Source organism: Amblyomma americanum, chromosome 7, assembly GCF_052857255.1.
Source record: "Amblyomma americanum isolate KBUSLIRL-KWMA chromosome 7, ASM5285725v1, whole genome shotgun sequence".
Taxonomy (NCBI): Eukaryota; Metazoa; Arthropoda; class Arachnida; order Ixodida; family Ixodidae; genus Amblyomma; species Amblyomma americanum.
In genome coordinates, this window is record NC_135503.1 from 6294262 (window position 1) to 6309475 (window position 15214).

The 15214-nt window shown below is 47.7% G+C and overlaps 1 protein-coding gene across 2 annotated transcripts in view; it reads left to right on the plus strand.

The window, feature by feature from the left end:
- The window catches only part of LOC144098332 (potassium voltage-gated channel protein Shaw-like), a 182234-nt gene that overhangs the window by 159319 nt on the left and 7701 nt on the right, over positions 1–15214 (plus strand). For both annotated transcript variants that reach the window (XM_077630890.1, XM_077630891.1), the window contains 2 exons: positions 3682–3831; positions 11889–12141. In XM_077630890.1, the coding sequence (XP_077487016.1) occupies positions 3682–3831; positions 11889–12100 (362 nt within the window). In that variant the 3' untranslated portion in view covers positions 12101–12141. The remainder of the gene's footprint in view (positions 1–3681; positions 3832–11888; positions 12142–15214) is intronic.

The following is a 15214-nucleotide window of genomic DNA, read 5'->3' on the forward strand; positions in this document are numbered from 1 at the left end:
CGGCTGAGAAACATCTGTACGCTTGGTTGCGAACTTGCTGAGTGCAGCAGCGGTCTTCCTATACGCTCCGCGCGCAGTTGTGGCCAGCCTTGTAGCGGGCACATCATTCGTTTGTGAGCGCCATGACAGAAAAGATGTTCCTGTCGCCATACGGCTCGTTTTTCCGTCTGCTCCCACTGCTACGATGACGAGCTTCTTCTGAGGGAAAGAATTATTTTATTAATGCAAAAGCGTTATGGCTCATCGACGCGGAAACCCAGAGTGGCCCTAAAAGTGGCGGCGCTAAAAAACCTCGTTGGTCGAAACGGTATGACGTCTCAAAGGCGAGAAAATATGAAGTGTTAAGTCAAGAGTAGTGTTTTATCCTAAATAAGCTTGATGCCTCATATTAGCGCCATGTACATGCAGTCTTTGTCAGCCGTGCAGTGCGGCCTAAGTTTTGCAGCAGTTTGCAGGAAAACTTAGGAAGGCCTAAGTTTTGCAGGTGGGAACAAGATATCGTCTATCGCCTTCGAAAAATTTGAACTATTGACAAATGCAATTGATAAAAGTTTAAGCAATTGATAAATGGAAAGAAACGCGAGAAGAGCAGGGCCTAGGCGCTCCACTGTTCGCATGTCTCTTTCCATCACGGTTTTACTTCGGTGGTAGCAAAAAGACGCTAGAGTCGTCCGCAGTGCATTCTAGTACAAATATAACGTACTTTTCTTCACCACCCAGGTAAAAGATTGATCAAAAGAAATTTGAACAGTCTAGTGCGCATGCACCGCGTTGTTCGCGCTTCTTTCCATCGCGGTAGTACATAATCTGCACAAGTCCCTTCGAATCTCAGCGCTCTCTTTTTCATTGTCTCATGTTATTATTTTAAGGAATACAGTCGTCTTTGTAAACTCTCATACGCGAATATCAGTAATTTATCAGTAAACTAAAGGTCTAGATAACGAGCCATAAGGTACCCCTGGAAATCCGTGAACAGTGTCTGATGACTTGCGATTACAACTGCGCCTTACCTTCTGGAGCTAAACTGTTTCGAAACCAAATGAATAACATCAGTGTTAACTCCAGTCAAAGGCTTTTTCTACTTATTTCGATGAAACTGCAGCCAGTTATTGAAAACACTTCCTGTAATAAAGCCCTCAGTGCGTACTTAACTTCAGACCTAACATGGAACATCCACATTTAGTACATTATTAATAAAGCATCTAGAACTCTTGGTTTCCTTAAATTAACTATCCACCACGCTAACACCGGAACTAAACTTCTGGCTTGCACAACGCTCGTAAGATCTCAAATGGAGTATGCATCCATCATTCGGCATCCCCAGCAAGCATATTTAACCGACTGCACTGAATCACTGCAAAACAAGGCAGTTAGATTCATCTCCCGCGATCACTCATACCTGTCTAGCGTCACAAGCTTGAAACAGCATTTAAATTTATTACCACTTCATATCAGACGACGGAATGCGCACCTCTCTTTTATGCATAAACGAGATAATGGTTCCTCTTCTTTTCGCTAAACATTTCTTCGACAGGCACACCATACATCTTCACTTGTGGATCATCCGCTTAAGGCTGAGGCTATCATTGCACGCACAAACAAGTTTAAATATTCGCTGCTCCTTCTTGCCATTTCAGATTGTAACAGCTTGCCCAGTGATCTATATAGCTAATATCTCTTACCACGCGTTCTTTGTTAACAACATTGAAACATTGTCATATTAACCATTATTTGCTCGTTGTACTCATGTGGGCTGTGTATTGATAAATATGGGCTTTTCAGTGAGGAACAGTGTTTTTCTGATAGTACCTCATTTATTATTAGAGGCGTTCATTATGTTTTTTCTCTCTCAGTTTTTTACGCACGCTGGTTGTTGGCTGAGGTTAAGTGCGTCTGTGAAGACCATATGTGTTAAAATTTGCAAATTTAATTCTGATTCTTCCCGCCCCCTCTCCCCCAACGTAATGCCCGCCAAGACCTTTATGGTATGTAAATAAACAAATAAATATAGCAAAGGCTTCTCCTCAAACACACTGATGTCGGTGGATCAGAAAACGCACGGTTCCCGCTCAAGTTCAGAGTGACTGCGCACGCCTATGTTGTCGTTCCGTACATAGACTCGTGGCTCTGCGCTCGTAATGCGTAGCGAAACCGGGCTACTGGTTAGTTTGCTTTTGCGAAGGGGAGAAAACATACAGGAATCGAATACGCACTTTCTAAAATGCCGGGACAGTGTTACAGACAACTCGGAGCCACTCGCAGTCGTCGCGGCATCTGGTGGCTGAGAGAACAAGTATCTCTACACCCGCTGCTTCTTTAGGGTGCTAGCTTTTGAAATTTATGCACGTGCCCTATACATTTACTTAGGATAACAACCTTCGGGGAAGGCGCAGATGATGAACTTTGAAGCGCACTCGGTGGACAACATTGCTTCTTGCTTCTACGTGCTTTCATTTCTAGCCATGATATGAAGATTCTGCATATGCCTACAATGATGCATTTTAAGAGACTTAGCTCTTACTCATCACGTTTCGAGATTTCGTGAGGTCTCCTACCACCCCGAGATCACAGCCCCATCTGTGGCAGTAACTAGAAAACGGCATACCTCCCGTTGAGACTTATAGCGCCATCTACAATAGCATTGTATAAACAACCACCTGCCGCGTGCCAATGATGACGTCGCGGTGCAATATGGTGGATAGGGGTGGAACTATAAGAGAATGACGTCAGGGGACGAAATGGCGGCATAGTTTCGGTTCCTCGAATCCAAGATGGCGGCCATTAAAATTGGTTTTGCCCTCCCATCCCTTCCCCCTCTCACCCCCCCCCCAAAAAAAACAACAACAAATATCTTAAAACGGGAGGAAAACTGTCCCGTTACGGTACCGCTATATGTGTATACATTCGTTCCGCTATATATACTCCGACAATAAAGGGGCACCCATCCAGGGACAGTTGTGTACCGAATTCGGTAGGCAAATAAAACCCCATGGGTTGTGGTATAAAAATAAAACCACAATAAATAATGGGTAAACATTGTATACATGCAATTACCAATTGAAGCGTTACCATATCGCACCGCAAGGCGAATTCTAGGCCCACCTTACCCCCCCCCCCCTCCCCATACGAAGCAAGTACCATTTGGGACGTATCTTGAGGAGGTGTAGCTGGACAACGGGCGCGTTCTTCGGTTTCTTCGTCTAGGAAACCAAACAACTAACGCTCGTTACTTCAGCGTTTTCCAGACGGTGGCGGCCTTTCTTTTTAAGCGACGATATCTGGTGGTTGGATTTTATTTTTTTTCGACGAGTATGCCCCATATATATGTTTATAAATGGGGATGTGGATAGGGACCTGGGAGAATGTTATAGAGGGATTGCGCTAATTATCCCCATCTCTAGCTATCCTATCCTTCGCTCTTATGTAAGCAAACTCTTGCAAATCAGAAAGGAGAGCAAACTAGTTCCTTTTCAAATATTACTGACGTTGCGAGCTCGCCTTTTCGGACTCGGGCCAGTGATGAACCGTCACTCCTGTGTACGATGCAGTCTTGCTCCTGTAACATAATGGTATAATGCCGATAGTGCACTCAGGTTTACGAGAGAGCATGGCGTTTTTGCGCAAGCTCCTCGTGTTTATCTCCCCCTCTCCATTTTCGTTTCGCTACCCGCTCTGGCACAGGAAACGGCGAGGAGTGCGTGCCCATGCTGATGCTGAACCATTCGGAAACTGCCCAGGAGACGTCGGGCCGGACGCCGCCGCGGCGCACGAGCGGATCCACCGAGCGGAACGCCAAGCTCCTTGAGATGGGCGCCTCCAGCATCTCGCCAGGTATGAGCCCCAAGACTCACTCTCCTATTTTATCCCAGGAGTGCCGGTACCCGGTCGTATAATGAGGAGCCTACTTTTTTTTTTTTTGCTCGCATTTCTTCCTGTCACTATTTGTAGATCTAGCTTTTGTTTTTTATAACCGAATATTTTTACGATACACACCATTAAAAAATTACGAGCTCTTTAGTACTCACCGTAAAACAAATCTGGCCTTTATGCACATAGCAAAACAGTATTTTGGGCGTTTGAACAGAAGCGAAAACAAGGAGTGTGTAATGCACCTGCATGTTACGTCATACACTCTTTCAATTTCTTTCTGGTTTAATTAGGAAGCATAAAATTCACTCCCATTGTTGCACACGCAGCACGTATCGGTGCCATAGAGGACTAAGTTCGCTGTGAATCAGTCGTAGAATAGTGCGTTTTATGTTCCGGAAAGATTTGTTTAACAGTTTCCTTTAACACAAGTTAGGGGCAGGAGAGAGCGCTGACTCACGTGTGCACAATTTATTTTCTCTCGTACTCTGTCCAAATAATGTATTAAGCTCGTTTGTAACCCTGACTTGCAAAGGTCTCGCAAAAGTCTTTTCCCCGGTTGGTTGAGCCAGGCGCGAAACACTGCGAGAGGCAGCGTTCATTTATGATGGTGCAGCTCGACATTCACAAGACGTGCCCCTTGATCTTATTACTGCGATGGCGCGAGAACTGAGCAAAGCTCTGGCCATTGAGACGACCCACCTAGTTTGTCTACGGGCCCTAATTATGCGAAAATTTTGCTCATCTTGACTGGCCCCACAGAGCCCCTGACACGTACCTCACCGCTTAGGTGCAATGATAAATACGCGCTGAACTTTGCATCCAATTAGCCGCTAACATGGACCAATGGGAGCCGAGCCAAGTCACGAGTCTGGGTCTTTTCAATCGAGGCAATCGCGGGAAGTGCTTTCGGAAAGCAGCCTGATGGATACAGGACGCTGAATGCGCTCACAGTGCGAATTTGACATGATTAACGAGTTCCTTACATTACAATTTGCAGAGAATAAAAAAAAAGTTGGCCAGCTCGAAACATGTGCAATCCAAAACTGTCAAATGCTGACTGTTTAGCGCTGACTTCCACCCAGCCACACCCCGCGAAGAAGGTTAGCAAATGTGAGAAGTAATTTGTTTCTGTCAAATTTGTTTCAAACGACAACTGACTTCACTCTATGTGCCAGGCGACAGATCATTCTTCAACTCACTCTACGTATGCGAGCACGCCCGTTCTCACCCGTGCTCTCGCACATCACCGTTACGGGTCGTACGGCTAGTATACATCTACGAGAGGCCGCACTGTTCGTTGACGCCATATATATGAGGAGAGACTAGAGTAGGCGGCGTTAACGCGACCGGGTGGGCAGATCAGGTGTCCTGAAACTATCCTCCTCCCTGCTTCTGCCGCGTCCTATTCCTCGAGGAGCCCTCAAAGACACACTCTTCGAAAGAACGTGCACGTAACGGGCAACAAGGATCATTGTTCGGCGCGTCACTCCGAATGTCCCCCGCCTCCGGAGCCGTGTCCTTTGAGCGGAGGCCGAACAATGCGAGAGCAGTGCGTTCGATCGCAGATGGAGAAAGAGCTGGATGGGGAGGGAGGATCCGGAGACATGTATCATCCGCGGAGAGACAGCGGGGGGCCGAACGCATTTGCGCCGGAGAGGAAAAGCGCCTACGGCGTCGACCTTCAGGTATACGTAGGGCGCTGAGAGATCGTGTACTGTGTCGCCCATACGCAACTGTCAGCGCGCGTCGTGTTCCTCCCTCCGCCGACGGTTCGCTTCGCTCGTTTCTGTTCGCTTCGTTCATTCCTGCACACATTTTGTCCTCTTTCCGGTCGTAACTACCGATGGGTTTCTTGCGCTTAGCGACACGGCTTATTTCTTATCATCGGTCCATCAGCGTCTGTCTTTACATACGAAGACTAGTGATTTGATTCACGAACGGCCCTACAATCAGCCTTGAATGGTGCTTTACTGCACTGCACATGGCAGGCACGGGTATTGTGAAAGGTTTTTCAGACCCCTACGAACGTGATAAGCACTCTGAACCAGTAGAGTTTCTTTTCTTCGGAACACAGCGATTACGCATTTTGCTAAAGAGTGTGCCCTAAGCGGGTAAACGATGATCATTATTTCATTTAACCTGCGTCTATGCACAGCCAAGTGGTGTTAGCTTTCGCGGCTGTGCAAGTTGCTTAGCAACGCACAGAGAACGTGTGCACATGCAACAGAGGGTGTAGCGAGGGAGGCACAGGGGACCGAAAGCTGGGAAAGCTTTTCGCGCGTTCCATGCAGTGTTTCAGGATGCTGGGCTCATACACAGTCTTGAGCGATCTGAAGGTTATTATGTTTATTCCAGCGAAAAAGGACTGATATTCATTTTCTGGCGTCACGATCTGTAATAAAAATGACGATGAAGGATAGAGCAATTCTTCGGAAAACTAAACTCGCGTATTTCTTTCAACATTTTTGAGAAAATACGCCGCTTTAGAGCACTTCACTAGGAGCAGGTTAAGCCTGTAGTGATCACCTTCAGATCACCTGCCCTAAATAGATGTATTTCCTAACTACTTTCAACGCCTCTTTACCCAGCAGTTTACGATAAGTATAGCGAGGCGTTGGAAGTGGTAAGGGAATTCATCTTAGGGGAGGTGGTGACCTCAATATCGAACTAGGCGAAAAAATGGAAGGGACTTCACAGTTAAACCGAGTAGGCGAGCGAAAGCAGGTGTTCATTTTTCAATTGGAGGGGACACTTAAGCTCCGCCTTAAGGGTATGATGCGATTGCTCTAGTGGGTTAATGCCCATATAAGCAGAATTGGTCACTCTCTACTTAATATGCATACATCACGCCCAGTCGTCATACAATTTCCAGCGCAGTGGCACAGCGGCTAAGCTGTGCAACCAATCACTAATTTAATCTGCCACTTGCCTTCCATTGGCTGCAACTGGTGCGGCGCTCCTTCGAACTCACCCGAGCTTTCCATAGCATCCAGGGTAAGCTCGGGATAGTTGGGAGCACATGACAGTACAAGATGGCGGGATTCTTTCTTGAGTTTGGCACATCTAGAGTAGCGCTTTCACACTAATAGTAATGGGGTAGACTACATTTGGCAGGTGCTCTCAGATCATGAATGGCAGTTTACCAGCATCACTCAAGAGGAGGGCATATTATTAAGACTTGGATACTTGAGGAAGGGTCGTACTTTAAACGAAGATAGCGTGGCGAGCAACGGAAAGGAAAATGACAGTGTAACATTAAGGTACAAGAACGGAGCAGAAAGAATCAGGAAACAAGCGCGAGTTGATGACATCCTAGTCGAAATCAAGAGGAAGAAATGGGCTTGGGCAGGGCACGTGATGCGAAGGCAGGAAAGACGATGGTCGTTGAGGACGACGGACTGTATTCCAAGAGAAAGTAAGCGTAGCAGGGAGTGTCCGGGAAGTTTGGTGGGGGGATATAAAGTAGCAGCAGCTGACACAGGACAGGGCTATTTGGAGGGATATGAGAGGGGCGTTTGTCCTGCAGTGTGTGCAGTTGGACTGATATTAATGACTACGCTGATCACCTTCAAATCGCTTCAGACAGTATATTATCTCTCAAGCTGTGCTGCAATTAATTGCCACCATCTGGATGCACAAAGATGCTACACCGCAGTCTGCAGGGAAGCCCGCAGAACCACCCCTTCGAGCAACCGGCGTAAAGAACCCGCCCCCCCCCTCTTCTCCCCCCCCCCCCCCCAATGGGGCCCTTTTCGTCTTTATAGGAAGTAACCAAAGGCCATCGAAGACAACGCGCAAAGAAGAAAAGAAACCAGGCTCGGGTACAAACGGAAACCCGTTGCTCCCGCTCCCGCTCGCTATTCGAATACGTCTCCCAAGACGCTGTCCATTCGGGCGAGAGAGAAGGTGATTAACAGAAGCCAAGGGATTTTCTCTGCCACTACGAGTATCTGCGTTCATTTTCTCAGTTTCTCCTTTTTATGTTCGCGGCGCACACTGCAGCGGTGGCACGCCTTAATGCCTCAATTAGGCTAATCCGCGTAGGTACCCCCTCCTCTTTCCCCTCCTATTCTCTCTCTGACTACTTACATCGAGCGCCTGTGATTATGAGACGCGGAGGCGTTGCGCTGTTCCGCCCAACCATCACCCTCCCTGCCCCCTGTCCCGTCCGCTTATCCCTAATCTATACCAACGCGAACAAAATTCATTGTAGAGCACACCAAGGTACCCCCTTCTTTCTACACCTCATTTGTAGTCTTCTGTTCTAAATCTCGGTGTCAAAAGGAGGAACATGTCTCATCCTTCGTCTCATTGTTACCAGCGTCTCTTCTCAGCTCATATTCCCCTGGTAAGATGGTCTTTTGCCTGCACTCTGTGTCAATTAAATGCTGTGAGCAGCTTACTAAAGGGGAAAGCCAATGCTGATCCCCCTAGAAAAAAAAAACCGCGTTGAACACGGCGTCAGCTATGTGGGGCCACATCCGTTTTTACGGTGGCTTCCGAGCTGCCTCACCTCAGATGCCGGTTGCCGACGTGTAAGTAACAAACGTGAAGCGAAAAGAACCGCGGTCAGAAGCGTGAGAATTCAAGAAACAATTCCTCTCATTCTCCTCAGTCGCCCGCGAGCATTTAGCTCACGTGGGAAATAGCGAGAACTCGCTACTCCAACGCAGTACGTAATTCAGCGGGAAATTTGTTGAGAGAGCTATAGCATGTCGCTAAATCTAAAAGCTGAACACTTCTACAAACACGAGCAAAAGAGCGCGTTAGTAATGCTATTAAATGCTCTACAAACTGGATGTTACAAATAGAAAAATTTGGAATACAGAATGTTTGTAACAGCTTGCAGTAACACTGTGGCAGTTCATCGGCATATATTTAAGCCCATGTTTTATATTACTTTGTATACTCAAAGGGCACCACACTGTGCACACAATTCGGCGATCAAGTAAGTGGCGGCAAATTGCGATCTCTGCATTACGCCTATAATTCAATAGCCCCTTACCCCCCCCCCCCCCCCCCCCCTCTCTCTCTCTCCTTGTTTCCTCGGCGAAATCTTGTCATGGTTGGTGTAAGAAAGTCCTCTCTCGTTTCGGCATTTAAAAAGTTCTCTAATGCGCAAGTCCTCTGTTGTCATTAAGAAAAACACAACGCGAGAGCCGCATGCTGAGGATGGCAGCGCGAGCGGTCCCTTGCGGCTTCCCGGTTCATCACGTTTTTAGGTAATTGCTGAAGCGCGCAATTTCTGGCTTACTAGAGCGCAAATTAACGAGATAAGCCGTGCAAAAAAAAAAACACCCGCAGGAACTTTATCCCCGTTTCTTGTTCTATGAAAGGCTGACGATTATCACGTGGAGTGAAGCGCAATTCCCAGAGCAACACGACGCTGTTATCGCTGCAGCGCAGCTTTCGTTTAACGACAAAAAGTACTTTTTCAGTGCGCCTGTCACCCTTGGCATCGACCCAACGGCTGGTGCAACAGTATGCGTTGCGCTTTGTTTCTGCTACACAAACATTTTACAGTCTGGGACGTTCGTTACGCGGATTTCTTTTTGCAGCCCTATTATGCGGCCAGGATGACATAACGTTCAAAGAACATTAGTCACAAGTGCATACAATAAACGCGCCTTACCCAATCTGCACGTGAAACGATGTTCGCGCCAAGCAGTACCGGAAGACGCGTTGGCCAATTAAGAAAATCAGAGTAAAAACTAACATAGTAAAGGCACGTTCGCACCTGCGAGTCGCGAACGTCGCGCGACCGATTTCGATAAATTAGTTACGGTCTTGAAGCACTAAAAAAGCGGTGAGGTAGTTCTGCCGAGACTCGGCAGCGATAAATCGCCTGCTTAAACGCCTACGGTTTCCTATTTCTGGACAGACGACTAAGTTTAATTGCATAACGTCACCGCGAACTAAATGCGCCTACCGTTTGTAAAAGAGCCCCGCGGAAATGCGCAGTCTTTGTAAAAAAAAATATACAGGCCACCGGTATTACAGGCTCCGTGTGCCTCGTTCTGTATCGCCAGCGTTGCAAATATCTCGATGGAGGGCGAAACTTCCCTCCTCACTCTTTTAGATCTCAAGACTTGGAAGAATGCTACGTAGCTTCACTGCACGAACTAGAAGCGTGCTAAATAGCGAGAGGCATTCCACGCTTTTGCCGCGTCGGCGCTTGTTCATTCGATTACAAAAAGCGGTGCTCCAGTTCGAAGCAATTTAAACGCAGCCTGTATAAAGGCGCCACGATGGGACGCATACACTCCAGCATTCACGCAAGTTTGCCTAGCGCTCGCTGCGCAAGGAACGGAGCTACACACAAGGCGGCCTCAAACAGGTGTGACGTCACGGTACCCGCAGAATAACGCACAAACACAACCTCGTCACGTCGCACGCAGCTACAGGCGTCTGCCTGCGTCGCCACCACTTTGCAGACACCATCAAGGTTTCGTTCAGTGCTTCCTACTTCCCACCACTAAACTCGGCGTGCCTCTATTAAACATTCACTCCGGCGCCGAAAGAAGCACACCGGGCCTTGGAGGCGACGAGAGAAAAGTTTTCACGCATGCAAGCTTTGCTCCGGCAGCGAAGTGTAACCCGAGAGTCGGAGACGAGCGCATCCGCCGCGGGCTTTTCATCAGCCGCCGAATTGGATTTGCGCTGGAATGGCGAGCGAGGAGGAGGAGGACGACGGAGAGTGAGAGAGAGAGGAGCACACGGGAAAACCTGGTGGCGATCAGCACACGCTGACCGTATATACGGGAGTCATTGCATGGCTAGCCTAATTTGAATATTCATGGAGAGTGGCCGGCCAGCTCGCACCACGCGCCCGAGGCCACGATGAAAATGCGAAGTCCGCCGCGGGCAGTGCCGGCCGGTTGGCAAAGTCAGGGGCGCTTTTTTGAATAATGAGGAAGCTGACGCACTCTCCATTTTTGGTCCTCTGGCCGCCTCGCGTGTGTGCTGTTTTATTCCGCGCTTTGCTCGCGTGAAATCTCTTCTTTGATCCGGAGATGAGCTGTGATCGATGGTGCGTGCTCCGGCGTTACTTTTTTCTTGCTACCTCGGCGTTTAAGCAAACCACGCTCTGCAACGACAGAATTAACAAGAAGCGAAAACAAGCTGCAGGAAGGTCGAAAATTTATACATCAAGGTAAGGGCCAGAGGCGGAAAACAATCTCATTGTCCCAAACCGTTATCCCCACCCATGCATTGAATGTATTTACAGGATTCGTCCCTATAAATAGGATGCAAAGGTCGAAACGGAGAAGTTATACGCTCATCTTTTTTTTTTTTTTGCGCACTACCAACCATCGACACCCCCCACTACCAATTTTAGCTTCGAAATAGGGATTCACGATATTCTTAGCAGGAATACCAGGTAAAGTGCAATATCAGTGACGTGACACTGCAATAAATAAAAAGGGAAAGCGTCACTTTGAGCTTGTTTTGTGCTCTCGCAGAAAAACTAATTTAATCGGTTTTAGGCGCAGTCAAAGAATACTCACAAGTTCGTCATGCGATGCCAAACGTCATGAAAAATGGTATTACACTTGCTAAATCAATTCCGCTCCCCTCTCCCCTCTAAAAAAAAAAACAACCACAGAATGGCTACCACTGAGTAACGCGAGGTTCAGCAAGAGCTATTTGCGGTGCCGAATATAATTTTGTTGATCCACTGTTATTTCTCTTCTCTGCTAGAGTGCGCGTGACGTCACTAGCGGATTCAAGTTGTTCGGACAACTCGGCATGGCGTGTTGCAATGAAGTCACGCGTTATGTCATTGCACAATGACCAGCCAGCGTGGCGCGGTGCATCTACTTCACTCTCCAATCACCTACCCTTTCTCTTCGCATTCCTTCGCGTTACACCGACGCCGCGTAACCTGAAATCCTGCCTTTAACAGCTTTCGCTGTAACATAGAATCCTTGTCACTGCCGTCTTCGGATCAAGGTCGAGTACATGGCTGACTGTGCACCGTTCGTTTTTCTTTCTTTTTTCATCTCGCACTACGGCAGCGTCGCACGTGAGTTGCGGCAGCGGTGGGGGCGGCGCTTCGGCGGTGGATGGCAGCAGTGCCGGCAGCGGCGTCGGAGGCTCATCGGCGGCCGTCAACCCGTCCTCGACCACGGCCAACCTGATGCAGCTGAGCGGCGCCGAAAGGGCTCACCGGGGCAGCGCCACGTCGGCCGCCTCCATCATGGCCATAGCCAACAAGATCGAGACGTGAGGCAAGCTGCCTGCTCCACTGTGGCTCTTCCTCCTCGCCTGGTGAGCCTCCTTGCCTTCCCTAGCATTCGAACGCTTTCAGTATCGACTCCGATAGAGTTTCTGCAGATACTATCCAGATTTATTCCTACCATCAGAGAAATTGCCTGTAGGCTGTCCATGCATCTCCTATAGGTTATGTCGCCGTCATTTAAATATTTCCTTTGTACAAAGATAATTTATCTATACGGATAAGCCACAACGGAAAAAAACTGCTTTGTTTCTCTTCGGGGCCTGTACACTACGCAAAGATATTTTTTTTATTGATGATCTGAATTTCGTCAGTCTGTAAGGGCATAAGTTTACATACTGTATATAAGGCCTGTCTATAGAGAGGCTGTGCCGGGTGTTTCACCAAAGATTTCTGTAGTTTTTAAAAATAGACTTTTTGAGTTAGAATAGCGCGTTTTTCGGCATAACACTGTCAGTGGCGTAGCACATCAGAATATAGCTAAGACGCGCTAATTAGTCTGTTGATGAACTAATATTGATTAGTAAACTTTTTAACTATTACTATCAACCTCCTTATTAGTTGAGAGGCGTATAGCCCACCGTAAGTAATATCGTAAGTTTTTTTTTTTTTAGAATCTCGAAAACGCAGTTACCCTCGGCAATGTGACCAAACAAATGTTGGCTACATCGCGCTAAAACACTTGATGCGCTTTCGAGAAGCTTGCGGGCAAAGCTACCGCTCCGTCGCACGTATACCTCATCAAAGTAGCCAAGATTTGTTACTGGGACACAGCGCTGAGGGCACTGCCTTTTCGAAATTCTAAGATCTGACATGAATATTACTTGCGGTGGACTACACGTCTCTCAATAAATTATGAGACTTGTAGTAATAGTTAAAAAGTTAGCTACTTCATATTAGTTAACCAGCCTACTAGTTAGCATGTCTTAGCTGTTCTCTGATGTGCTACACTGCTGACAGTGCTATGCCTAAAAGGTGCTCTTCTCACTCGAAAAGTCTATTTTAAATATTGCAGAGCATCTTAGGTAAAGCACCAGGTACATAGTTATCCACATAACCCGACAGAGCTTGCGTGAACTGTTAAAAATATATGTTGCCAAAGCAGGCTCATGATAGCTCTTGTACAAGTTTTGCGAGTGTCAGTCCCGACCACGGGCCATAGCCACATGTCCGAGAGACGATGAGACGAAAGGAATAGTGCTAGGACGGACATACACATGCTGAAGTCGTAAGGACGCGGGGTGGCGTGCGTCCTCCGTGCGTCGTCCGTCGCTTATGTGTGACTCCGTGCATCTGTGTTGTTTTTAGTTAATTTATTTGCCGGCCTCACCTTAACATCTCTTCAGTGGCGCCGTACACGAGATTTCCGAGTGCTTTTCTCGTTAAGTCGTCTTCTTTAAACACAATTGTGCTATGCGTGTAAGCGCGCTCTGCAGACTTGTGTCTGTGTGCTGCAAAACAAATGCAAGGCAGAAATATAAAAGGTGATGATTATGCTATTAAATTAGTGGGCCTGGAATTCCTGCTTTCATGCGATATTTTTTTCCTTACGGTATCTCGGGAGTTTACTCAAGGATACGCCGAACAAAAAAAAAACGTTAGATACCCCTGCGGTTAGAGATCAGTGTCGCTGCGGTTGACAGGAGCGAGGTTCGTCACCGAGTGCTGCTGGGAAGCGAACCCCGCCGAGTTTTCCCCGCTGCAAGCTTTCTCCTGGCCAGGTGCTTGGCTCCTCTGGGGTGCATCTCTCGGATAAATATGTCTTTTCACCCAACCTCGTGCATCTCGAACACGTTAGCCATGACGATTCATGGCCTAGCTGCATTTGCGGCATTAAATAAAAACATCATCATTAGCATGACAATGACGCAATAATGCACACTGATACAAAAGTCATGCGCACGTACATATGCGCGCAGAATTTTCACCCTACATATTGCACACATTCCCAGAGAATAAATTTTCTTACGCTGGGACACTCTTTTGTCGAATTCCTGCGAATAAGACAGCAAAGCATCTTTTTTACGAAAAACATGACCTGTCAACGAGAACAATAATGGACATGATCTTGTACTAGATCGCAGTATCTATAAATAAATGTCGTGCTGCTGCCACGTCTAGGGCACGACGGCTGTCTTTAAGCTCCCCTCAGACGGGGCTTATTGCAGAATAAAACGATTGCTCAAGTTAATGAAACTGAGGCTTTAACACAACACAGAAAGGACGTAGGACGTAAGAAAAAGACACGTACAAGCGCTTGTTCGGATCTCCTCCCTTCGCGCGCCGTCCTTTCTGTGTTGCGTAACAGCGTGCCTTCACACCAACATGCCCACACGCCAACAACAGGCTGCCATCGAAGAGGACAATCCGTCTGCTACCGCCGCTCCTCAAACGTAACATCAAGCTTAATAATAAGCAGGCACGCGCGCAATCCGAGTTTATGTGACGACGAAACTTGTAGGTTTCGTGAAGCGAATTATTTACCGCGGTGAAGATTTCGTAAGCCCGACGGGGACAAACACAGTGGAGGAGGGAAGGTTACAATGGGTCGCAGAAGTTGCCGTCCTCCGGCTAAATTGGGCAGCAGTTGCTGCTTCCGAAATGAGAGGAGAGCGAGCTTGCAGAAGGACGGCGGAACGAGTGTGCGGAGGAAGACAAATTTAGCCTCAAACCGGGTTAGAGAGCTCCCGGCTCCAGTGTTGCCGTTTGCGCGTCATGTCCGTGATAAGCGCCGTCCCGATCTCTCCCTGCACCACAGACAATCGCCCGCTGATAGCTGGGCTGTCGGACCAAGCAGTATGCAGCAGCATGTTCTGTCGGGAGCTCCTCTATGCCAGCCAAATTGTGCGTCATGAAGCATCAAAGTTATATATAGTTCTAGCTTTCCTTTGTAGCCGTATGGCTGCGCTTGGGTGGATGCAAATGAGTTATTTGCTCCCTTATTACAAATTTACTCCACCTTAGGGGATACCCCTAAACAGCTGACTAACACTGTTCCCTCTTCTAGTTATTGATCAATTCGCTCTCGCCCTATCATAGCGTGCCGTCCCGGTTAGCTCAGTTGGTAGAGTGACCGCTCCGGTGAAGCGGTGGTCCCGGATTCGA